The sequence below is a fragment of the Ambystoma mexicanum genome, chromosome 1p (genome assembly GCF_040938575.1).
Source record: "Ambystoma mexicanum isolate Mex_15411 chromosome 1p, UKY_AmexF1_1, whole genome shotgun sequence".
In the NCBI taxonomy this organism is placed as follows: Eukaryota; Metazoa; Chordata; class Amphibia; order Caudata; family Ambystomatidae; genus Ambystoma; species Ambystoma mexicanum.
This window is the reverse complement of record NC_090921.1, coordinates 1,276,773,048-1,276,798,583: the sequence shown is the minus strand read 5'-3', so window position 1 is coordinate 1,276,798,583 and position 25,536 is coordinate 1,276,773,048. Positions and strand designations below refer to the sequence as shown.

The 25,536-nt window shown below is 49.5% G+C and overlaps 1 protein-coding gene across 1 annotated transcript in view; it reads right to left on the bottom strand.

Moving 5' to 3' along the window:
- LOC138452881 (galactoside alpha-(1,2)-fucosyltransferase 2-like) overlaps positions 1-21,656 on the bottom strand; it is a 44,351-nt gene extending 22,695 nt beyond the window's left edge. Inside the window, exon 1 of the mRNA XM_069605231.1 lies at positions 21,456-21,656. Within this exon, the coding sequence (XP_069461332.1) occupies positions 21,456-21,518 (63 nt within the window). The 5' untranslated portion in view covers positions 21,519-21,656. The remainder of the gene's footprint in view (positions 1-21,455) is intronic.
- Between the last annotated feature and the right edge of the window lie 3,880 nt (positions 21,657-25,536).

The following is a 25,536-nucleotide window of genomic DNA, read 5'->3' as shown; positions in this document are numbered from 1 at the left end:
AGGAAATTAATTCTCAAGCACACAAGACCAAGTTTAAAGTTTAAAGAATAAAGAAGGCCTCATCGCCTTTGGATGATTAGGGGTATTCTTTAATTGGAAATATGGCAGACCATGGAAGTCTCTTCCCCCACTTGTGTCTCACTCGTATCTTGACTTCATGTCAAAGTGTCAAAGGTTGGTAAGCCAGATTCCAACCAAAAAAAGGTCTCCTTACCACACTGCCCATAATGGATAGTGCCAACCATTCAGTAAGCCCTGTAGTGATGTATTAGAAATAGTATCTGTAGGTAGGATGGGCCCAGATGGAGCCATCAGATAGGTATCCACCAATTAAGTGACTAACCTTTAAATGTTCTATATGTAGCTCAACTTATTAGCCAATCCCAATCATCGTAGGTTTCATAAATTGATAATGTAATGTGCCGTCATTTCTGACATAATTGTGTAACAAAACCAGCTTATAATCGCTAGGAGAGCTACAAGAGGAAACGCGTGTATGTTGTACCGCCTTAGATTCCTTGTCTGAATAGAGCTAGGTTTTGACATGCACCCGAGTCCTCCATCATTGAGTATTTTTCCTGACTGATTGTGTGATCCTTGGCACCGCCTCATCACATGGTAGCAGACAATGATGCTCCTTCCCTCAGAAGCTCACTGTCTCCCAAGATCTGGTTCTCTCTAGGTTGGACTACTTTAACAGCCTCTTCCTAAATCTACCTGCCTCCACGCTCTGCCCTTTACAACTAATCCAGAACTGGACTGCAAGACTTGTCCTTTGCCTAAAGCCCTGGGATCGTATCTCTCTAGCTCTGAAATCCCTTCTTTGGCTCCCAGTGGATGCAAGGATTCAATTTAAAAGCCTCTGCATTGTCCACAAGGGTTTCTGGGGCCTGGGTCCAAAATACCTTCAACTATCCCTCCGTAACTACCTCCTCTCTCGAGCCCTTCGCTCTTCTACTTCTAACTCCGTCAGGGTCATTCGTTTTTCAAAGAAAGGAGCTGGGGGTAGATCTGTCTTTGGCTGGGGCCTCCCTTTGGAACATCCTCCCTGCCACCTTGAAACTTGAGGAGAACCATCTACTGTTCCGGAAGCACCTCAAGACCTTCCTCTTTGCTTCTGCCTTTGCCCCTCTTCTCCCCTGCTGATTTGCTTTCTCTCTCGGCACCGTGCACCTGGCCACCCTCTGTCCTTCAGGTCCAGGTACCTGCTCACCCTGCCACCCTCCTGCACTGCCTCCGTGCCACCCCTTGCACTGGGGCCTGTATCTGTACCCATACAGTCCCCCACCCACTCTTCTTCTGCACTTATCAGACACACCCTTTCTGACTTAACTAGCACTTGGCCACTTGCCTGCTGCACTAACACAGTTTATCGCCTTTATTTATTTTACTTGTTTTTATTTATTCTGTTCTCTCCTCTGTTCCGCACTTTCTGATTCCCCCCCCTCCATGCACTTTCCCTTTTCCCTTCCACACGCACTTTTGCGCTCTCAATGTCACTGGTCCTAGTAAGATCATTGTTTTTGTTCTCCCTGTTCCCCTCCCTTTGTCTGGTTGTGCTCAGAAACACTTGTGTACGCGCGCAATATAAATAAAATATAATTTCTTTTCATTTCATTAGAACCTTCTCGACAATGAAAGGCTCCTCACCTCGGACACTGAGGGAGGTCTGTGGAGATAAATGCGCATCTGAGAAGAAGAATCGGCAGGTAACCCTGTTGACAGGAGAGCCCTGCCTGGTCCCCGCAGGCCACCACACTGTGCGTGGAGGGGGGCAGGCAGCTAGAGGAGACTCGACGCCAGAGACTCTCGGAGTATCCCTAGATGCGAGTATGAATGGTGCAAGTTAAAACTGGGGGGACGAGGTTTTTATGTGTTGGTGATTTATGAGAAGTAAAAATATTAATAGATTGTATACCTTCAACAAGATTTGAGGAAGATCACTTGATAAGCCTCTTCATGGGGCACAGATAAGCAGAGGAATCCCCCGCTTATATGGAAAGACGGACGTATTTAGATTTGTATTAAGGTTTGCTGGCGCCAGCCTTGTGTTGTGTTGTGGCATTCTCTAGAATTGTAGGGATGGTTTTTCTTTGTGTTGGTAGGAAAAGAGAATTTGTGTCGTGAACCAGGTAAAGGGGTCCGGAGCGTGAGTGGCGTTTGTGGTGCTGCTCAGAAGAAGGATTATGGGTGGAGGACTTGGTCTCAGAGAGAGACATAGGTGTGGTAACATTGGGGAATCTATTGTGGGGAGGAGGGTCTAAGAAGGAGCCGAAAGAATGTGAGCGAGGGTTGAAGCAGTATTCATTGATCATTGGTAAGTTGCGTTTTGTATTGTCAGCATGCAAGACACCCCTATTGTTTATTTATCTAAGACACTTCCGAGAAACAAAATTCAAGTACCACGTTGAGTGGGTTAGAAATATGGCTGGAAAAATATTTATGCCATGGCCACAATACAGCACTCATTTGAAATCAGCGCTACAATATATGTGCACATATTTGCATGCCACCCATACAGGGAAACAATTACAGAATAGATTGAGTATTCTCGAACTATGGAAAATGTTTGAAGAAGGTGAGGAGCAAACTAAGAAAGAATGGATGCTTAATCAGTATGACGAAACAGGCGCAGAGACCATGGCTCCTCCCCTCCTCTGTCTGAAACAAGTGACCCATCCCCGATTGTACAGGGATTATACCCAACCCAAAAATGCAGGGTACTCCAACCCCATATATGTGCCCCCAGTGTATAGTGACGAGGACTGTATGAGAGGTGAGAAAGTGAGCAGGCAGAGGCCAGCGTGATTACAGCGGGAATCTGATGCACGGCTCAGGATACAACCGAAGTTTACAGAAGTAGATGAGGAGAGTCTTCGAGCGAAAAGCGTGCATGATGAGAAAGATGAGACAGCGATTGTGTCAGAGAAAAGGATAGGAGTGCAGATATTATTGAAAATTGATGGAAAGGGTAGTGATGAAGGTAATGAGAAGGTGAGGGAAGGAACAAGTTACTTACCTGTAACTGTTGTTCTCCAGCATGGGTCTGGCATGGATTCACATGCTCATGAAAATTCCCCGTCGTCAGGCTGGGAATCCTCGGTAAAGAAAAAATCAGTTTCAGTTTCGTTTCTGAACTGTCTTTTTACTAGTAACCAATCACTGGTCTCTGGGTCATACTGCCCCCGGCCAATGACTGCCCTCTACCTAAACCCCTCCTCTGGCAGCCATCTTCAGATTTGGTAGCACAGAAAGTGGCAGTAGGACCAAGTGAAGAGCCGCAGAGGGGTAGGAGGGAGGGTTCGCATGTGAATCCATGCAAGACCCATGCTGTAGAACAACAGTTACAGCTAATAACTTGTTCCGTCTCCATGTAGTGGGTCTGAGATGGAGTCACATGCTCATGAATATAAGAATACATAGCAGTACACACATGCACAACCACGGGAGGTGGCAAGGCTCAACATTAAGCATTTCATCAACTCTTACCTCCTCACCAGGCCCACCTTCAGGCGAACAGGTTGCACAGCACTGCCTGGCCGACCCTGGACTCCTCCCTGGAATCCCAGTCGACGCAGTAGAATCTCGTGAAGGTGTGCGTCGACCTCCACGTAGCAGCCCTGCAGATGCAGGGGTATGCCAGACAAGAACGCCGTGGTTGCAGCGATCGCTCTGGTCGATTGGGCTCTCGGACGGCCGGGCAATGGTTGGTTTGCCAACCGGTGACAGTGCATGATGCAGCCGGAGAGCCATCTGGAAATGGAAGCCTTCGAGAGGGCCTTCCCTTGGTTCACAGGTCCAAAGTTCACAAACAGTTGTGATGTCTTCCGAAGGCTCTTTGTGCGGTCAACGTAGAACTTCAGCGCTCTAGCTACATCCAGCGAGTGCAAAGTCCTCTCAGCCGAGGACGAAGGCGACTGGAAGAAAACAGGTAACACCAAGGGCTCGTTGAGATGGAAGCCCGATGACACCTTGGGCATAAAGGAGGGGTGCGTCCTTAGCACCACCCTCGTCTCGTGGAAAGTCAGGTATGGAGGTTTACAGGAGAGAGCCTGGATCTCTCCCACTCGTCGTGCGGAGGTGATGGCCACAGAAACGCAGTCTTCCATGAGAGGAACTTCAACGGTGCCGAATGCAGAGGCTCGAATGGCGGCCCCATGAGCCTGCTCAGCACTACGTTGAGCTCCAACGCCGGGGCTGGAGCCTTCACCAGCGGGAATGATCAGAACAATCCTTTCATAAACTCCTTCACCAGACGATGGGACCACAGAGATGATCGTCCTGGAGTTCTGGTGTAGCGGGAGATCGCCGCTAGATGCATCTTGATGGAGGCGTGGGCTAGCCCCGCCTTAGCCAGCAACAGTAGGTATGGCAGCACCTGGGGGACCGTAATCCATAGAGGGTTAATCTTCTGTGCACGGCATCAGACAGAGACCTCTTCCACTTATGTCCATAGCACTTGAGAGTCGAGGGCGCCCTGGCCTTTACAAGCACCTCCTTGCCGTCCGCCGGGATATAGTACCCCCCAAACTCTAGTGCTGAAGGAGCCAGGCCTGCAAGTTCAGCGACCCCGGGTCGTGGTAGAGGATGGCACCTCCTTCTCTGGCGAGGAGATCCGCGTCCGTTGGCAGTTCGACTGGGGGGGACGCTGACATGTCCAGAAGGTCCGGGAACCAGATCTGTCTCGGCCACGCCAGTGCGACGAGGATCATCCTGCACCGGGACCATCTGAGTGGGTTGATGAGTCGCAGCAGCAACAGCAACGGTGGGAACGCATACAGGAACAGGCCGTCCCAGGGGAATGAGAAGGCATCGCCCATGCTCTCCGGCTGGGGAAACCTGCTGGCGAACCTCCGACACTTGGTGTTCGCCGCTGTCGTGAATAGATCGATCTGGGGATTGCCCCATCGTTGGAAAAGCAGATCCACTTGATCCTGTCATAGTTCCCACTCGTGGCATGAGCGCAGCTCTCTGCTGAGTGAGTCGGCAATGGTGTTCTTTATTCCTGCCAGGTTGAAGGGTACCAGAAACATCCCTTGGGCGACGGCCCAGTGCCAAACTGGTACCTCCCTGCTTCCAGATGTAGAACATCAAGGTGGTGGTGTCGGTAAAGATCCTCATCACCTTGCCCTTGAGGGACGGAAGGAACGACCTGAGGGCCCTGAACACGGCCCGGAGCTCCAGTACGTTGATATGGAGCCACCTCTCCTCCGGGAGCCAAAGGCCTCTTGCGTGGAGATTTCCGGTGTGCGCTCCCCATCTCTCCAGGGAGGCGTCCATCGTCACAGTCTCTTGATGTGCCGGGGTCTGGAAGTCCATAACCGCCGCCAGATGCGTGCGGGTGCCCCACAACCGGATCGCTTGGCGAAAGGTCTTGTTGAGCGAGAGCCTGTCTTCGAAGTTGCCCGCTGCTTGCATCCAACGGGCGTCGAGGAACTCTTGCAGTGGCCGCATACACAGTCTGCACAGGTGCACTAGGAACATGCATGAGGACCTCATGCCGAGAAGGGACTTGATGGACCTCACCCTGGCCACGTCCATGGTCAACAGGCGCTGCACCTTTCCCATGATGGCCTTCGTCCTTTCCTCCGACGGGGAGGCCAGTCACGCTACTATGTCGAGCTTGGCTCCCAGAAACAGCGCGACCTGCGATAGAACCCGGCGGGATTTGGTGAAGTTGATATAGAATCCCAGATCTGTGAGCAGCTGGACGTCTTCGCTGTGTGCCCGACGGCGAGATCCCTTGTCTTTGCTTGGATGAGCCAATCATCCAGGTAGGGGTAGATGTCCAGCGACAATAGGAAGTCGCCTTCCTCCAGCTGTCCCAGCACGTGCTGGAGGGTGACCATCCAGAACTTGTGGGCCTTGACGTACTTGTTTAAACGACGAAGGTCCAGGATGGGTCGCCAACCGCTGGTCTTCTTTCTTATGAGGAAGTATCGAGAGTATACTCCAGTGCAACGGAGCCTCTTTGGGACAAGCTCAATGGCTCCTTTCTTCAGCATCGCCCTTACTTCCAGCAGCAGTTGCGGGACGTGGTTTTCCTTCCTGGCCACGGGTGGAATGCGGGGGCACTTCTTTAATAACTCGAGTGTGCCTGCGGGGACAGAGCATCCAGCACCCAACGGTCGGTGGAGATGGACTCCCACGCGCTGACAAACTTCGCCAGCCGGCCTTCCAACGGGGTGCGCAGGTGGGGGCCTGACGCTACGGCTGGTTCAGTCCTGCTTGGCAGCGGCCTTGCCGCCTTGGCCTCCTTGGTGATGACGACGAGCTCCTCCTGACTTGCCGCGTCCCCTGTAGGCCTCCTGGGATGAGGAGCGGGCCACTTGGCGGTACGTCGAGGGGCCGCCGCCGAATCCTTTGGAGGCACCTTGCTTGCCTCCGGAGTTCCGAAAGGGCGGCCGTCGTTGCTGCAAAACCCCCAAGGCCCGGGCCGTCTCCGTGTCGGCCTTGATGGCTTGCAGTCATTCGTCCACTGCCTTGCCAAACAGGTTATTCCCGTCGAATGGGCATGTCCAAAACTCTGGTTTGCACGTCCTGGTGGAAATTGGTCGCCTTCAGCCAACCACGCCGTCGAAGACAAACACAGTTGCCCAACTGACGGAAACCGGTGTCAGCAATGTCCCTGGCCACCGTTATCGCGTGGTCCGACGCCACCTTGCCTTCCTGCAGGATCTCCAGGGCCTCCGCCCTCTTGTCGTCCGGGAGGAAGTCCAGCAGAGGAGCTATCTTAAACCAAAGCTCCCTGTCGTAGCGGGCCACAATCGCTAGGGCGTTGCCCGCTTTAATTGTCGTCGCCGCCGACGAGATGACCCGTCGCCCCATGGCATCCAGTTTCTTCCCCTCGCCGTCCGGAGGGGAGGTTGAAGTTGAAGCCGTAGCCCCCGCCGCCTTCTTCTTGGCTGCCGCTCAGACGACCGAATCCGGGGTCGGCTGCGCCCTAAGGCACAGAGGGGCAGAATCCGGGACCCGGTACTTCTTCTCATACCGGTCTCTCTTGGCAGGGGTCGTGGACGGGTTCTTCAGGAGCAACAGCCGCTCGTCCCAGATATCGTCCAGTAACAGGACCGAGAGGACCGTCTTCCTTTTGGCTTCACTCCGTTGATAGAGGAAACCTTCCTTCTTCTGTTCCTCGGGGCAGAGCTCAATGAGCTCTGATGCCCTGGCAATCATGGCATGAAAGGAGCCAATTTCATTGGGCGGGGAGGCCCGAGGGGGTGGTGATGGAAGGCCCATCCCGTCGTCACCACTGTCGTCATCCGTCCCCATCGTGGCCGTCTCTGTACCCGTGTCCTCCCTAGGATTAGGGAAAGGAGATGAAGGCTGTGAGGGCCGCGAAGGCTGGAGGGGCAGGGGAGGGGTGAACTCTCCTCCGCTTGCTTGGAGGGCTCCCCGACGGGCCAGGTACCTCTGGATCATCCGTTGGGGGTACGGGCAACCTCGGCCTTATCTCCGTACATAAGGCCTGGATCGCCATTAAGATGGCTCCCGAGTTGTCCCGTGGCTCGGGTACCAGCTGCGATGGTTGGGGAGTGGAATCCTCCGTCTCCACGGGAACCTTGTCGGCACCGCCGTCACTTTCTTGGTCCTGTGGGACCGGACCTCCTCGAACTTCTTGTTGAGGATCTTCACGACTCCAGCCAGCTCGTCTTGGGAGGCTGTATCCGTGTCCGTGATGGCCACCACCCACCCCCCCCTCTTTTTCCACCAGGGTTCTCACAGGCTTCTTATCGATGGGCTGAAAAGAGGATTCCCTCCGTGGTGGCAGGGAAACTCTGGGCCCCGAGTTCGCCTCCACTGGCGGAGCCTCCACAGGATTCGCCAGGGCTGCCCGACTCCCTCGATAGAGGCCTTAGCCGGGTGAATCAAGGCCTTCACGACTTTTGGTGCACTTGAGGCCTTCACCTTGGGGGGAGGGTCACCAACTCACTCCCCCTCAGCTGCTTCCATCGGGATCGACCGGGGCTTCTCCAGAAGCTTACCCAGGTTCTCCGATTTTTTCTTCCCCAAGCCAGAGGGTTTGCTCGTGGTTGATGGCGTTGGTTAAAGTGCGCCCTGCCTGGCAGCCGAGGAGCCCGACCGTTCGGCGCTCTCGGTGCCCGCAGACTCGCGGTACTTAGCCTTCTGTTGGGCCCCCGTCGCCGGAGCGCCCTCAAAGGACTTAGAAGAGCGCTCAGACCTCTTCTTCTCACCTCAGCCAGTTGGTGAGGCGGATCCGCCGATCCCTCATGGTCCGTTCCGACATGTTCTTGCAAAATGCCCAGTCCTTCTCCACGTGCGTTTTGTCTTTGTGAAGGCAGTAGAGACATCTAGAATACTCGTCCTCCTTGAACACAATCTGCAATCCGCATCCAGGGCATTTCCTGAACAGCTTGGATCCGGGTGTCGAGCTTCCTTTGTCCTAGGCCATGTCCACAGGGTAGGCCTCAAGGTCTTCTGGAATCCTACAAGAAGCGTAACTGGACGAAAGCTTCGCCCTCGAGGGGCATAGAAAATTCCGAAATGGGTCCCCTGTTGATCGGAAGTAGAAACGGTGGAGCTTGAGGCTCGATTGACCGAAAAATTGAGATTAAACTCTTTGAAAAATCGCAAAACGCAGTAAAACCTCAAGAGCTATAGCACGAGGACTCCCAACACTTGAACATGCGGTAAAAATCGGAAGATGGCTGCAAGAGGAAGGGCTTAGGTAGAGGGCAGTCATTGGCTGGGGGCAGTATGACCCAGAGACCAGTGATTGGTTACTAGTAGAAAGACAGTTCAGAAACTAAACTGATTTTTTCTTTACCGAGGATTCCCATCCTGACGACTGGGAATATTCATGAGCATGTGAATCCATGCCAGACCCTATGCTGGAGAAGATAGAGATAGAAAGGAAGCAAAGAAGAAGAGGGTGGGGTAAGAGAGAATGAGAAAGACGAAGAAAGAAGGAAAAAAGTACAAAAGAGGATGATCGGGAAAGAGAAAAAGAGATGGAAGAAAAGGAAGGAGATAGTAGGTGGAATGAGATAAGGGAAAAGGAGAAGTTAGAGAGACGTTGGAAGGAAGTTGATGACACCATGTGTAGTCACACATTGTTAAACAAGGGGAAAGAACATGTAGTGAGCAGAAAAAGGGACAGCGTAACAAGGAACAGAAGAGATATTAGCGTAAAAGGTTGGTGGGTAACGTATCAGTAAGAGGAAGACAGGGATGTGCTGGGAGAGGTAATGAGCGGAACATATTGGGCAGAACACCTGAGAAGACTAGATTTTGAAGATAGAGAGGACAAAGAGGAAGAAGACACAATGACAGATGATGAGGAGAGCAGGGAAGAGGAGGCCACACAGGAACCATCTAAGGGCACGGGTGTAGGGAGAGAGGTAGCTTGGTCAGGTTTGGAGGAACCAGCGATAAGGCCGGACCCTATTAAATATCCGTGGCTCAAAGAGATGAGCTAAAGGGGGGTGGAAAAGAAAACTCTGCATGTAAATAGACTACGAGATTTACTGTGTAGAAAGTTAGCATGACAGAGATGTTAAAGAAGACAAAGGATGCGCTGCACCCTTGCGTAAAACCGGGCCGAAACAATTTCCTTTATTACAGAATGGTAGACAACTAGCACAGTACATACCTTGGCTGCAGACTAACACAAATAATTTAATTTACAAGTTACTTTGACGGATCTGATGATGTCATATATACTTTCCCGGAGGTATTTTCTCCTCGTGTGGTCAGGGGACAGCAGCCGCTACCTGATCCTGATCCTGGGGGTGGCTATGCGATGGAGGATCACATGGGGAGAGGCGACCCTAAGTAGGAGAGTGATACATTGTCAGACAAGACATGGTATCCCCCTTTACAGAGGTCCCCTCCAATCCTCATGCCTTTATGACATACTGTTATGTGAAAAAAATGAAACCGCAAACACGACTTACAATTCCCTACATGTACTTGACACAATCTACACTACTGGGACGAGGAGGAGGGACGGAAGGATGAAGATCCGCAGAGTCCAGAAACCAACACCACGCTCTAGTTGTTGGAAGGAGTGCCGCTGTGACGGGATTTATAAATCCCGGACAGCTGATGCAGAGTGGAGAGAGGTATCGTACAGGAGCAGACAGCTCCCGTTAGATCCGGAGAAGATCAGAGAAAGCCGGGCTGCAGAGAAGACAGGATCGACTGTGGGAAGCTAGCGCAGGGCTACAGGAGATTGGAGCGCTCTGGGTAGCACTGTCCCCTGAGCACCGAAGAACCAGAGGTCTGCTAGGGTGATGTCGGAAGCAGCACGTGGCTGTCAGAGAATGCCAGAGACCAAACAGGAAGGCAAGCAAGTGCCAGCAAGCAGCAGCAACTGAGGAGCCAAGGAATGCTGAAGCAACTATCCCAGTCCAGTGGGAAGAGGCCGGACACCGGGTAGTTTCACGGCAAATGTTGTGCATCCGGGGAAAGCCTAAAGAGGTTATCAGAGTGGGTGGGAAGCCGTGTGAAGTAACAGAGCCTAACAAATTACCAAGCAGAGGGTTGCTGACCCACTTGCTAAGGGAAGCACGGAGAAGGCTATTGCCTGACGTTGTGCGAGTCTGGGACCCACATCCAAATTGAGAAACAAATGTGTTGTGCAAAGGTCCTGGCAGGAGAGTATGCCAGGCATTTACATACTTTAAAATGTCACAATTTTAAAACACATGAAAAACCCACTACATCGAAAAAACATAGGGGCTCATTGCGAGTCTGCCAGTAACTGCACCAGTACTACCGGTACTACCGGTCATACAAGACTCTATGGGTATGGGAAATACGGAAGCACCGGCACAGTTAATAACGGTGCTGGTGCTTCCATGATGGTCTTCTTACCGTGTCTGGCAGGGTGCGACCTGTCGGGCACAGCAACTCTAGCATGCAGACCTTTAATATGCCAGTCCAGAAACAGTGCTGGTAAGCTTATCGGCACCATTGTTTCCAGACCGGCAAGCTCAGAATGAGCCCCATACACTTTTTTAACATACATACAGACATATATACAATGAATCAGCATATATGACTAAGCAGACAGCACATACAAAAACATTTAATGTGTGCCACAAGTACATAATACAGTCAATTGATGCACCTGAGTATATGTTTGTACAGGAAGCTAGCCTGAGATCTATGGTCCACACCTCACGATCTGTGAACAATTGGGTGACCACAGTGAATGAGGCACAGTGCCCAGTGAGTGAGATAGAATAGACTCTGAGTGATACGGGATAACAAGTGAATGAGGCAGTTTGGTGTGAGGGAAACAGTGAATGAGTTGTAAAGAATGAAAAGCAGTTTGGCCATTCATTGAGGCAGGATGAATGGATGCTGAGGCAGGGTGAGCAGCGAAAGAGGCAGCCTGAGCAATGAATGAGGCAGTGGCAGGTGACCAAGGAATGGTGACCTGCGAATGAAGCAGGGTGAGCAGTGAATGGCAAGGGTGAGCAGCGACAGTCAGGGTCAGACTGGGGCATACAGTTGTCTTAACTACACATCATCTTTTATCGGTTCTATGTTCTTAGATCGCCAGGCTTTTTTTCACTGAGTTTCTTGCAGAAAATCTTTGGCTGAAAAAACTCATCGAAATTGTTTATTATTTGGGGGTGTTTCCCCCAACCCCACCCCCTTCCCTATTATCTGGTCCCTATTCCCCACAGCCTCCTGCTCCTTATATCACCTTACCCCCACCCCATATTTTTCGATTCGTTTTTTCGGTCAAAGATTTTCAGCAAAAAACACTGCATAAACAAACCCAGCGATGTAACAATGTCATACCCTTTTTTCACTGCTGGAAGTGTCCATTCTAAGCTGTGAATTGACTGTATGGTCATACATAGTATCGTTGGGACACATTATCCTTTTGGAAAGTTGACTTATCACTCTCAGTATGCCCGTTACTAGAGCCCACACCTCCAAAATGACATCTATGACTTTAGTGGGACTACTGTCCCTTCTAACCCGTTACGCACTCCCTGGTTTGGAGGCAACAACCGACTCCTATCAAGAAGGCCCTACATCTGGGATGTTGGATTTAGCCCTTGCTGAGCCTGCCATGACTTTGCATCTCCAATACCCAGTAGGAATCGGCTGACCAAGGTCTTGGCACTGAGCGCTTGAAGGAAACAGTGTCTTCAGGATCTAAGAACAGGCAACTCCTCCTCTGATGATGATGATGATGCCCATGGCTTGCCCTTGGGCACCCACATGACAAGTGTGGAAATGGAAATCGGTTAACCAGAAGGCATCAATTAATGTATTTCCTCTCTGTCCCTGGTTATACAATCTCCTATGGACAAAATGGTGATGTCTACTGTGGAATTACCTTCACAACATTCTTTGGGCCAGTGGGGCCTGCTGATGATGAGCACAGTGTTCACATTGAGCGCATGACTCCTGCACAGTGGCATTGAGTTAAGGAAAACATCTCATATGAGCTCAACCAGTGCAATAACTTTGCAGAATTCTGTCTATGGGTGGAATCCCTGGACAGGTTGTTTTGCAGTATCATCCTGACAAGATGGGAAATGTTTGTCCAACTGACCAAATGCCCAATAAGGTAGACCAGGCTTGTCAAACAGTCCAGAAAGAAACCAGTCGCCCAGTGTTTGAAGCTCGACATGACCCACAAGTCTTTTCACCAACTTTGCCTTTGGCAGCTGAATAGCGAGTGCAAGCTTTCATACGAACACTGGCGGCTGCAGCCAGATAGTCGAAACAAGCATGGTCTTGCTCTGCCCGACGTACTACCCTTAACACTAAACCTGGTATTCCTAAGAGCACGCGTGTTAGTAAACCTCAAATACCAGAGATTGAGGATAAGACCCTAAGGGGGCCGGCTATGGATCAAAAAAAAGTTTTTATCACGGACGTAGAGAAGTCGCCCGGGAATGAACGCGGGGAAGCCCTGAGGAGTAAAGTACTGGCTTGGCTACGACAAAGGACTGGGCCTGGGGTTATTAGAACCTCAGACATGAAAGTTCTCCGGAGAATTAATCTAGATAGTTGGTGTTCGCTAATCAATAGGGACTGCATACTTGTGCGGCGTGACAGTAGTAACCTACCACTCTTTTTGAGAATTTGGAAAAAGAAATCCACATGCTCTTCTAATTTGAAACTTGTAGCCTGATATGGAGTAGTATTTTCAGCTTTGTATGGAATGTATCATCCTTTCCATGTTCTCCTGCTCTGTATTCTGTTTTACATTCTGACCTATGGTTGTTTGACTAACCTTTTTTTGTTTGTTGTCCACATAGTCCCAGTGATTGGTGCTGGTGCTACTTTTGCTGCCTTGCCGGTATCTCAGTGGCTTTATTGGTTTTAATCTTGCTTTATTTTATGTGATTTATCCCCATGCCGTCTCTCCCGTGTGTTATCGAGTTTTACTCGCCTAATGGGTTTTACACCTGGTGTTGGTTTCCCTGTGTATGTCTTGTCCTCTTGTCTGTTTTTGTTAATAACGCTGTTTACCTTAGGGCTTAAGGCGCTTTACAAATAAATAAATAAAAATAATAGTGTTTGTATATTCCAGTACCAGTTATACCGCAGAGAGATTCAGGGTCCTTTCCTCGGTACTGATGTTGGAAGTCAGCAGAGAAATCAGGTGGAGATGTGGCAAGTCAGGCTATCAAGCTGTCCCAAAAACCAGTGTCGGGTCCGGCAGTAGCCAAGAAAATGGACATTCACTATCGCTCCCTATCAGGTGAGAAACTCTGCTAAATGGTTCAGCATCTGGCATATTCCACCATTGTGGCATAAGCGATGCTATTTTGGGAAGTGTAAAGTTCTGTGTCATCATACTCCTCATTTCAAAACCCGTTAGGTCAGGACCATCAAGTTCTGATTGCTGATGGCAACATTTTTTAATCAAAACATCAGTCAGTCTGTGGCAAGCGAATACAGAAAATGTTATGGCGGCAAATTTGAAGGTATAGAGAGATTTGGGGGGAATATGAATCATTACGAATGGCTGATAGAAGGCTGGCTTCCGTTCAGGACTGGTGGAGGCACACCAGGACGCACAAGAAAGGATGGGGGCGTCGTATCATCACCTCGACACTGCAGCTCGGTGCATGGCTGTAGGAGCGGCTCTAGGTTGCCAGGCTCTGTTAAGGGACACCAAGTTTAAAATGGATGTACCTGAAAACATCCTGGCTCTCCCCTTTAATGGGATCGATCTCTTCAGCCCGGACAATAATGAGGCGCTTCAAGCAAGTGCACTGACTGCACAATCCTTAACTGCTCTGGCAAAGGAGCTGGCAAAGTTGAGATAGATAAGTCATCAGGTGCAGCCCTTTTCCTCCAAGTACACTCAAGAGTTTAGGGGCCTTCATGACTGACATTATCGGGTGGCTAGGCATCCCAGTACCTCCCGCAAGAAACTGCCTCATCCTCCCAGAGGCTTCTTCTCACAGGCCTCTCCTGCCCAAGATCCGAAGACATCTAAGAAACACGGGGTTCAATATCCACAGCACATTAGTGGGGGCACGGTACGCCACCACATAACCCAGGGGAAATCAATAACCTTCCATCCCTATGCTCGTTCAATGTTGGGCAAGGGTTATCATCTACCTTCTTCTGCTCTTCTTCCCTCCTCTCTACCCCTCTGTCAGATTCAGAACCCTGGCAGCAAGAGATCCAAAACCTCTTACAGATGGGTGCAACAGAGCATGTTCCTCTGTCAGAGACGGTGTTGGGCTTCTACTCAAGGTCCTTTGCCATCCCAAAATAGTACAAGGCGGGCATTTGGATGGTGCTGGACCTCTCCTCTTTCATCTTGTTCTTACCCTAAGAAACGTTAAAGATGATAACCCCAGCAATTATACAGTCTTCTTTAGAGCTGTGGATCTCCAAGATGCCTATCTCCACATACCGATTTGGCCCCATCATCAACGCTTCCGCCTTTTTCCATCAGAAACTACCATTTCCAATACACAGTTTTGCCATTTGGCCTCGGCTTAGCCCCCAAGGTCTTCACAAAGCTGATAGCTGCAGTTCAGCCTGCCATGCCTTTAAGGGAATTCCCCTGAACTCTTTTTTAGACGACTACCTGGTCAGAGCAGTCTTGACAAATCAATCGATATGTCAATTTGAATTCGTGTTGGACCTCATGTTTTCATTGGGGCTTTCCATCAATAGGAAGAAATCTACACTGGTAACGACTCTGAGATTAGAGTTCATAGGTTTATTATGGGACTCCCAGGGAGGGAAGGTGTTTGCAACACAGGAAGGTATGCCAGATGACATAGCTATAGTAAGACTTTTCTTGACTCCCAACCGGACCACATCGTGGCGATTCCAGTGCCTGCCCGGGCAGCATGTGTACTGGCGGTGCCCATGGCAAGGCTACATGTGTGCCACATGCAGCTCCACCTAGCTGCACAATGTGACCAAATGGACGACCCTCAGGAAAAATCCAGTTTGCATCCTGGCAGACTGGAGGCAATCGTACCGAGTTGAACTGAAGAAAACTTACTAAACAATATCTTCTCAAATGAGAGAGACAAAAATGAAAACGGAATGAATTAATTAGAGATATAAGTGCTTAATGAAGAATCTAGTATCTCTCCTGATGAACAACGTGCACAAAACGTGGGGAAACATGTGTTGAGAGGAAATAAAATCAGTATGTGAATTAATGAATGAAAAAGGAAATTACATGTAAAAAATAAAATATCACTAAAGAAGTAATCTTGTTGATGTGACGTATATTGTTTTTACCCGAAGCGCATTCCACACAAGTGTCTTCTAAAAAGGAAAATTTAATAAAATATTGCAGCAGCCGCAATATACACTTAAGGGTGCAGCATCCAGGTAAAGTAATAGTTAATTTTTGCACTCAGAAATCGCCAAAAGCCGGCAAAGTCTGCAACAAGTTAAACAAAACTCAGATCCCAGGCTAGTTTAGGGATGTTCTCCTCTGGTGATCGAACAATCTGAACCTTCTTCTGGGAACTCCTTTTCAGGATCCGCTTCACCAACTAACAATGGGAACAGACTCTTCTCTTTTGGACTGGGGACCGAGCTTAGGAGAGTTACAGATCCACATTATATGGAAATGATTGCGCCCTTCCTGGGCCTTCAAGCCTTTTTGCCAGTTCTAAGGATTCCTCACTCAGCCTTACAGACAACGTGGTGACCATGGTTATCTGAACATCAGTGAGATACAAAATCAACAAAGCTGTGCGCTAGAGGCGTAGACAGGGTAGGGCCTGAGTGGGCAAGGCCCACCCTAAATCTGTAAATGCCCACTCAGCAGCACTTTCTGGGCATTTACAAATTGTCTCGGGGGGATCACTCAGGGGCAACGCGCTCGCCTTGGAAGCAAGACGACGTGGAGCAACAGGTTCGATCCCCGGGTCCGCGCTTAGAAACCTCTGGGTATTAAGCGCATTATAAATGACCAATCATAATCATGTTAATGCCACTGTGCCGGGCTCAACTACATTAGCCTCAGGCACCATTTGTTGGGCAATCCTGGCTACGCCTCTGTAGCGCACTGGCAGTGCATATATGGGAATGGATTCTGCTGAACAACATCTTCTTACAGGCTTCCTACTTCCCAGGAAAGGACAACGAGGAAGTGAATTCTCTGTGCATGGTGGGGCGCGCCAATCACAAATGAGAGCTTCACTCAGAAATTCTGCAGGAGATTTCTTCCAAGACAACAAGCCCTCAGGTGGATCTCTTTGCTATGGAAGCAAATGTCAAGTCACTGGTTTTCAGACCTGCTGCATATGGCATGTGGACCAATTCTCCTGTCCTTTTGGAATCTTCTTCATCATAGCGAGGGGTGTACCACCCCTCCCGTTAATCGCTTTCCTTGGAGCTGTGCCGCCGGATGAGTTGACTTACGGCCATTTAGGTTTATCGAAAGACAATACGCATATCCTGGCAGCTTACTGCCTACTTGCTGAACAAAGAAAGTCATTGGGCTGTCCAACCCGTTCATTAAACACCATTTTGTGGTACTCTTCCACCTGTACCCTCCTATGTGAAGGACTATGCTGGCATAGGATTTCAGCTTGGTCTTGATGGCATTAGCCCATAAACCCTTTGTTTCTATGTTCTCTGTGGATTGGTTGCTTGGTTTCTGGAAAAAAGCATTCTTAATGACAATAACCTCAGCCCAGAGGCCCTGTCCTCGGAGGAACCTTCCAGTACCTTTCATCGAGACCAGGTGGTGCTTCGTACTCACCCTTCATTTCTTCCAAGAGCGGCCACCAAATTTCAGAGGAAGAAATCTCCCTTCTGGTATTCTTTTTAGACCCATTGTTGGAGAGGGGCTGGATTGCGCACCCTGTGAATGCCCGTAGAGCTCCAAGGTTCTATCTAGTGAGAACTAGACTTCTGCGGATGCTGGACAGACATCGTTTGGGGCTCCCAATCAGGGTAGACAGCCTGCAAAAATGACCATAGCAAGATGGATTCTTTTCTACATTAACCGATGTTTTGAGCTTCAAGGCAAATGGCCCACAGTCGGTTTGCATGTAAACTTTACCAGGGCGAAAAGCACGCAAGTGGCCTTTCAAAAGACATGTACCATGTGAGGTAATCTATAAAGCAGCCATCTGGACAGCAGCTCTAGAGAGAACGCCCAATCCAGGCAAGCAGTCCTGTGCAATATCTTTGCATCAGCTTATGGTTCTTCACCAGGAGAGTCTGTTGTTGCAGGGTGCTCTCCCATAAGAATGGAGGAAAGGGGCGGGTTGTAGGAGTAAGGAAAGGTTACTCACCATAGTGACTTCTGTACTCCTGGGCTAAAGTCCCCTTCCCTCTATTCGCCCAACCTCTATCTCCCTTTCTTGTGCTCTTTCACAGATAAAGGGACTGAGGTTTTCGAGCATGTGGGGAAGAGGTCAAGGGTGTTTTGCCGCGCTACGCACTTGTAGTCCAGTTCTCAGAGCAACATTTTTAAAGGGGCAACATGAATTGCTGTGCTTAAGCTCTGGTCCTGTCCCTGCTCTGCTGGGACTCTCAAAAGTATAGAGGAAAGTGGACTTAGGACAAGGGATACAGGGTATTATCCAAATTGACCTTTTACAATTGACCTTTTGCACAATTGACCTAATTATAGTGGTCCTAGTTGACCTGCACAATTCACCTTTATGTTATTTTAGTTATTTTATATATGTATTGGGTTGGTTTTGGACTATAAATATAAGGGGTTTGGATGGGGGGTGGCAGGGGGTTTTGGATTGGGTGGGGGGTTTGCCCCCCGCATATATGTCCTAATTGACCTTCTAAATTAGGTCAATTCTCCCAAGGTCAATTCTCCAGAGGTCAATTGTGAAAAGGTCAATTAGTATACCAGTGCATACAGTGGTACTATAGTGAGTAACATTTCCTTTTTAAGTGACAAATTTTGCTGGGTCGATTTCCAAGACAGTCAAGAACCTAGGCATTATGTTTGAAGATGCAGTTTGCTCCACAAGTTGAGGAAGTGGTAAGAAAACACACTTCTGATTACACCTGCTCAGGAAAACCTACCTTCCTTGAAATGACACAGGAGGTGTGGGAGGCAGGGGCAAAACCACAGCACCAATTCTGACCTAATTAGACTCCTGTTACAGTACCTATGTGGGGTCAGAACAAAGGTCGAATTTCCCAATTTTACATAATCCACAACCTGGTAGCAAAACTCATTCTGGGCCTCAAACTGGAAGGTTCAGTTACCACCGGCCACCTGGCTTTACGCTGGCTCCCCATAGAATGTTATCATCCTTTGCTTTGTCTGAGACATGAGTCTTTCCAAGAAAAGGGCAAACCTATAACGCTGCCCTGCTATCACCATACCACCTCAGAAGAAACCTCAGATCCATGCATGAGAACCACTTCTTTCCACCCAATGTAATGAGAATGCTGCACAGGGGACGGGGGGCGGGGGAGACGAGACCTTCACGGCTAATGCCATCAAGGCTTGGCACAATCGTCTGAAAACCCACCTCTTTCAAACAGCCTTCCCAGTGCATCTCTCCTCTCGGCTTCTGCAGTTTTCTTGGCCAGGCTTTCTTTGGGCCCATAAATACTACCTGCATTTGTATTATTCTGGACATGGCACATGATGCGTCCCTGCAAGACTTCCCCTGCCCCCTACCCTACTCTCTGGAATGTGGACGCCTAGAACGTTCTAAGGGTCTGCAGCAATAGCTCTGTGGCGCTCACAATGACTGATTGGTGGGTAGGATTCCCTTTTCCCTAGTCTTGATCAAACGGAAAACACCAACACATTTTTAAAAATAAACATGCTCAAAATAAAAAAAAAATTACATTTACAGGCAGCTCAGACTTTCCAAACGTGTCATGGCAAAGTAGTGCGAAAGTGTGCCGATAACATTGGCTGGCACTTGAGAAGACGCCCTTATCTGTTTACAAGGTGATTTAGGCATACTGCCCCACGATGCTTTGGAGACATGTTGATGGTACCTCTTAAAGCACGCTGGGCCTGTGATATTTGGCGTGACTTAATTAAGCATTAGCACCCGTGGTGCGGGCAATGGCGGCAGGGTCTGACTGGGGCATAGATTGGCTGCAGCACCAATGAGAACGTGGTCAGCAGTTGCACATGGCAATCAATTCCTTTTGTGACAGGCTGTTTGTGTAGTGACAAGGGGGAGTTTTGGGTAAAATGTGTTGCATATTGTTCATTTTAAAGACTATTTGTTCAGTAATACTCGTCAAAACTACTAGCTGCAAAGTGAAGTAACTCCTCAAACTGGCCAAAAAACTGTCCACTTAAACGGCACCAAACTACCATGTTGTGCCTGCATGTTGGGCATTGACCTATTGGCCATTCTGGGCCTGAATGGCGTCCATTAGGTGCCGGACAAAGAGAGGGTTCTCCAAGGACAACTGGAGACACCCAATGGCTGGTATAATTGCCCAGTGCCTGGGATGATGCCGCTTTTAGGATTCGTCAGGGGCATAAGGTGCCGCAGCCATATTGAAAAAGATAGCAGGAGAAGACTTTGCCATGGGGCCGGGGTCGTGGCCGTGCCGCACTGCCTTGGCGATGTTGGCATGCGGCCCGGGAGGGAGTGGGGAGGCATGTTGATGTCTCCAGGGTACGACTGCCTCACCACCCTCTACCCTCAGGCTAGAGGAGGCGGGGATGAGGTAGTCACCAATGCCAGGGAGAAGGGACTGGGCAGGAAAGAGGCGGGCAGCAGGCACAGAGGCACATGGTAGTGAACCGGCTGTGCACCGAGGAGTGAATGCCCGGAATGTGTTCAGAAGGCTTGTTCCCGATTGACTAAGGTTTTGAATGAATCGTAACCTCTGGGATTGCTCTGGGCAGTGGGCAACCTTCAGCCTGCCAAGCCATTACAGAAAGGGAAAGACCACGCGTAAATCAGGCATGGCTCCAAGCCAAAAAGGAGTCCAGCCTGAACTCCCAGGCCACATCCCTTCTCCCCAGGACCACAAACACAACTGGGGGGACCAAGTCTGATTGGGATGTGGACGTGTGGTCTATCCCCTTCTGTGATTGCATGGCAGCAGGGCTGGACTGGCCTATAGGGAACTCTGGAGATTTCCTGGTAGGCCTCTGCACCCTGGGCCTACTTTTGTGTGGTAATCTATTTCCACATGTTCTCATAGGAAAAGGCTTGGTCTTGTTGAAAATGTATGACATGGGGCCACTTTGAACATTCTTTCCAGGGCCTCTTTTGGTTCCCAGTCCACCCTGAATGGCAGGCTGAAAATGGTGGTCTGAGGGGTTGCTCGGAAAAATTCGACTTGTTTGTGTGGATTCATTCATAACCTTCTAGCCATTAACCTTCAGTTTTGCTTAGAATGGGATTCACAACATGGCCTTTGGATGACACAATACGCCTGTGAGATTGCGGAACCACCCAGAAGCCTCACTCGATGCAGTATGGGCAGTTGTGGGCCCACATTGGAAACCAGAGGCAAGTGAGATTCTTTTTTGTCAATTTGGGGAATAATAGACTATTATTCCCCAAAATGACAAAAAAGAATCCCACTTGTATGGCTACAAGAGGTGTGGAATAGGGAAGCCGGTGATCTGGATTAAAGCGGCACGGGAACGGATACAGTTTCCCTGCTCTGGTGTGTAGTGAAGGCGTCCCAATTAAACACACAGCTCTGAAGTAACATATGCTTCTCAAATTGAGCGAACGCACACTTCAGATGTGCTGATCTTTTTTGTGTAATCTGCACTTTCTGTTCCCCAGTGACTGTTTTCCCACCCTCGTTTTCAGGGAGGAAGCCGGAACATGCTGACTGAGTAGTGTGTGTCAGTGGGGAGCACCAAGAAAGACAGTGGCGCGCACGTAAATAACATCCCTGTCAGAACCAGCATTACCTAACAGCAGACGGTCCAAGCTCGATCGATGGAAACCAGAGAGGCCGCCTGCAGGTCATAAAACGGGCCCAATCAGAAAACTGGCGGCCCTCTGTGAACGCTCCCTCCCTCCCACTCCACTATAGCTTACATCGGGGATCCCTTCATGCGGTCGACGCAGCTCCCAGGCTCCTGCGCGCGCTCCCCGAGTCATCACATTCCAAGAGTCAAATCATGACATTCCACCCAGGGGGTTCCGGGCGGCGCCATTACCATACTCCAAGCTTGCACGGAGCCCGGGGGAGAGGGGCGCTCGCACAGCCCTCGCTCGCGCAGCGATTCCAAATCCGCTGGCTCTGGGGTTTATCATTTTTAAAGATTGGATTTTCGTCTTTCAGTTAAAAATAGCTAAAGTAAGAGGCGTTTGTGACGCGCTGCAGAAAAGAGGAAAGAGTGAAGGATGGAGGGGCCCCCGCCCACCACATGTGCCTGCCAAGTGACGAAAACATGTTAAAGGAGCAATTAGGCAACATGAATGTGTATATAAGATACGTTATAATATACACAGGGCTCCAGCAGATACAGTAATCAAATTCAGTGGTAGTGTGCCCTGTATCACTTCCTTTCGTTTCTGTTATTGTTGTTTCTTTATTCACTGTCGAAAAGGATATGTGTTACGATCTTCTGTTTCATGGACGGGAGGTGCCTCTGTGCCACGCACCATGGAACATAAGGGTAGAGCGTTGGGCGCGGGCACGTCCTGCATGACTGTTGGGAAGTGGCGGTTGGTGTAATGTAGAGCGGTTGGAGGGTTTATAGTGATTACATCGAATGCCTTAACATCTAAAAAAAGCAAGGAAACAAAAGCATCAAATGCATTTTTTTTAATGGGGGGGTCCCCCAACCCCGGGGGGGTCCCCCAACCCCTGTTTTTTTACCCCTTAAAACCCATTATAATTAAAATAAAACCTTTAACTTTGAAAAAAATGCATTCAATGCTTTTCCATTATTATGCCCAATCTTTGCTGTGGGTCGAACCCCCCCGCACCCCTCCTGAGCCTCTGTAAGTAGGGAAGTGAATTCCGTGGTAGTGTGCCCTGGATCACTTGACCAGGAAGATGTGTCCACAAATTCTGTGGGGAGAAGACTGGTCGTAGTGTCTACGAGTCTCAGTCTGCCTCTGCACCATCTGAAGTGCTTAGCGGCGACAGCCCACACTTGGCCACCACCGACCACTCTTTAGTTACCTCCTATTTACCTGCCACAATGTCCATCTTTCTTCCACCTGCATCACCCTCGCCAATATCCCATTCGCATTACCTATGCCAATGATCTTTGAACGCCAGCAAGACAGAGATCCTCATCGGCACACCTTCACCATCCTTTCCCCTCACTCTCTGGCCGGCATCCCTTGGCCCTCCTCCTATCCACACCTGCAAGGTTAAGAACCTCAGGGTCATCTTTGACTCCACCCTTTCCTTCTCCGCCCACATCTCTGAGGTCTCTAAAAAGTCAAATTTCCTGCTGCACCTCCTCAGAGGTACTCTGCCTTTCCTCTCCGTCCCCCCAGAAGCTCATGGTATCCCAAGCTCTGGTTCTCTCAAGCTTAGACTATTGTAACAGCCTCTTACTAAATCTATCTGTCTCTACTCTCCGCCCTCTGCAACTAATCCAGAACAGGACTGCAAGACTTGTCCTTGGCCTCAAGCCCTGGGATCGTATCTCTCCAGCCCTGAAATGTCTCCATTGGCTCCCAGTGGATGCAAGGATTAAATTCAAAACCCTCCGCATTGTCCACAAGGCTTTCTGGGGCCTGGGTCCAAAATACCTTCAGCTATCCCTCCGCAAATATCTCCCCTCTTGAGCTCTTCGCTCCTCTACCTCCAACTCCCTCAGGGTCAGTCGTTTTTCAAAGAAACAAGCTGGGGGTAGATCTCTGTCTTCGGCTGGGGCCTCCCTCTGGAACAGCCTCCCTGCCACTCTAAAACTTGAGGAGAACCATCTCCGGTTCCGGAAGCACCTCAAGACCTTCCTTTTTTCTTCTGCCTTCGCTCCCCTTCTCCCCTGCTGATCTATTCTCTCTTGGTACTGTGCACCTGGTCACCCTCTGTCCTCCGGGCCCAGGTACCTGCTCACCCTGCCACCCTCCCGCACTGCCTCCGGGCCACCCCTTGCACTGGGGTCTGTATCTGTACCCATCACGCCCCCCCTTTTTCTTCCTGCACCTATCAGACCTACCCTGTCTGCTGCCTTAAACCTAGCACTTGCAAATTGCTGGCTGCACTAAAACTGTTTGTTGTCTTAATTATTTATTTATTATTTATCTGTTTCTCCTCTGCTTTGCACTTTCCACTTCTCCACCTTCCATGCACTTTTCCCCTCCCCCTCTCCCATGCACTTGCGCATTCTCAATGTCACTGGGCGTAGTAAGATCACTGTTTTGTTCTTCCCTGTTCCCCTCCCTTGCCTTGTCGCGCTCTGAAACACTTGTGTACGAGCGCGATAGAAATAAAATATCATCATATCATACCTCAAATAATCCACAATCACACTATTTTAGTGGATGATTAGGTGCCAGAGTTGCTTTAATGGTGTGAGTTAACTTACAGGTGATCCGTTATGACCATCACAGGCAAAGGGGCTACTCTGAGCTGGTGTCAGTCGGTGTCCCCACAGAATGAAACCCTATTTACACTAGGCAGCACCTGACTTCTTATTTCTCTCCACAATATTTAATTCTGGCAATGGCCAGTGACATTACCATTGCCCTCTTTATTCTTACGTCTGTCCGTACGCTGAGCTTGCTTTGCCTCCACCATTTCACTTGGAATGTTGTACCGTGAGGTGCTGGCAGGCCGGACGAGCACTCTAACAGAAACATGGCAGACTATTGAGGATTGTTTCCAACTCAGCTTTATTCATTCAACCGACTTCCTTTCCCCCCTTTCCTGCCATGTCACTTCCTCCTTTACCCCTACAGCCAGCTCCTCCCTTGCATAACGAGAGGGATGATAATAGATTCCACACTACACCTCCCCCCTTTTTAAACAATAAATCCACCTTAACCCATTTCCTCAATTATCCGCACTGGTTTTATACAGGTGTGCGTGGAACGAGCTTCTCGAGCATGTTCGACAGTTCACAATCACCTTAATATGATGCGTCCAAATCTTCTTCGCTCCCTCTCATTCCTTTTCTGGACCACACTTCTTCACACCCTTCATGCAGCTTGAAGTGAGACACGTTCCTTGTAATGGTTTTGTCACCCCCACCTGCTGTTACCATGCTGCCATTCTTGTGTGTCACTGTCAGGAATTCCAAAGGTTTTTTGAGTCTTCCTTCCTCTTTTGAGGCTGGCTCACAAACTCTCGATCACCTATCGGTATGTCTGAGCCGCTTGCTCCTTTTCAATCATCCGCACATCGTTTCATCTTCAGTTTCTTTGTCTCATTCCTCTCCCACATCAGGTGATCCCTGTCCTGTTTATCCTCTCGCTCTTCTGCCTGCGGGAGTCGAGTCCTCACCATCCGGCCAAACACCAATTCTGCTGGACACCTCCAAGTGGTCCTGTAATCACGGAACAGCTGATATAGCTTTTGTTCCAACACCTGTTCCATTATGTGGGCAATATGTAATGCTCCTTTATTGTTGGCCATAAACCTTTCAACCATGTCATTTACCTGTGGCCATGGTGGCATCACCTTGCAGTGTTTGAACCCCAATAATGCAGCAACATTTGAAAGTCTTGGCTGGTGAAAGGTGGTCCATTATCTGATTTAACAATCTGTGGGATTCCATACTCTGTAAATATTTGATCCAAGGCAAGAATGACATTTATGGTCGCTGTTGAATGTACCATCTGCACCTCAGGGAATCAGGAATACTCCTCCACTACAAGCACATATGTCCCATGTCTCACAGGACCAAAGAAGTCTACTGCCACCTCTTCCCACACATTTCCTGCCATCTCTGACATCTGCAGTGGGTTAAGATGCAGTGCTCGGGATAGCACACTGCACGTGGCGCAGTTGCGTAGCATATCCCCCACCCATGTGTCTAGTTTGGGAAACCACATCTTCTGCCAGTCTGCATCCACACCATCTTTTGTTGGCTAGCAATACTGTCAGTCAACGCAACGTGTGGTGCCAATCCTCTTTAGCAGGGGAGTTGTTTTTCCTGTTGAGCTGGGACCCCGGAGAGAGACAATCTACTAGATATTTTATTCCTGAAAC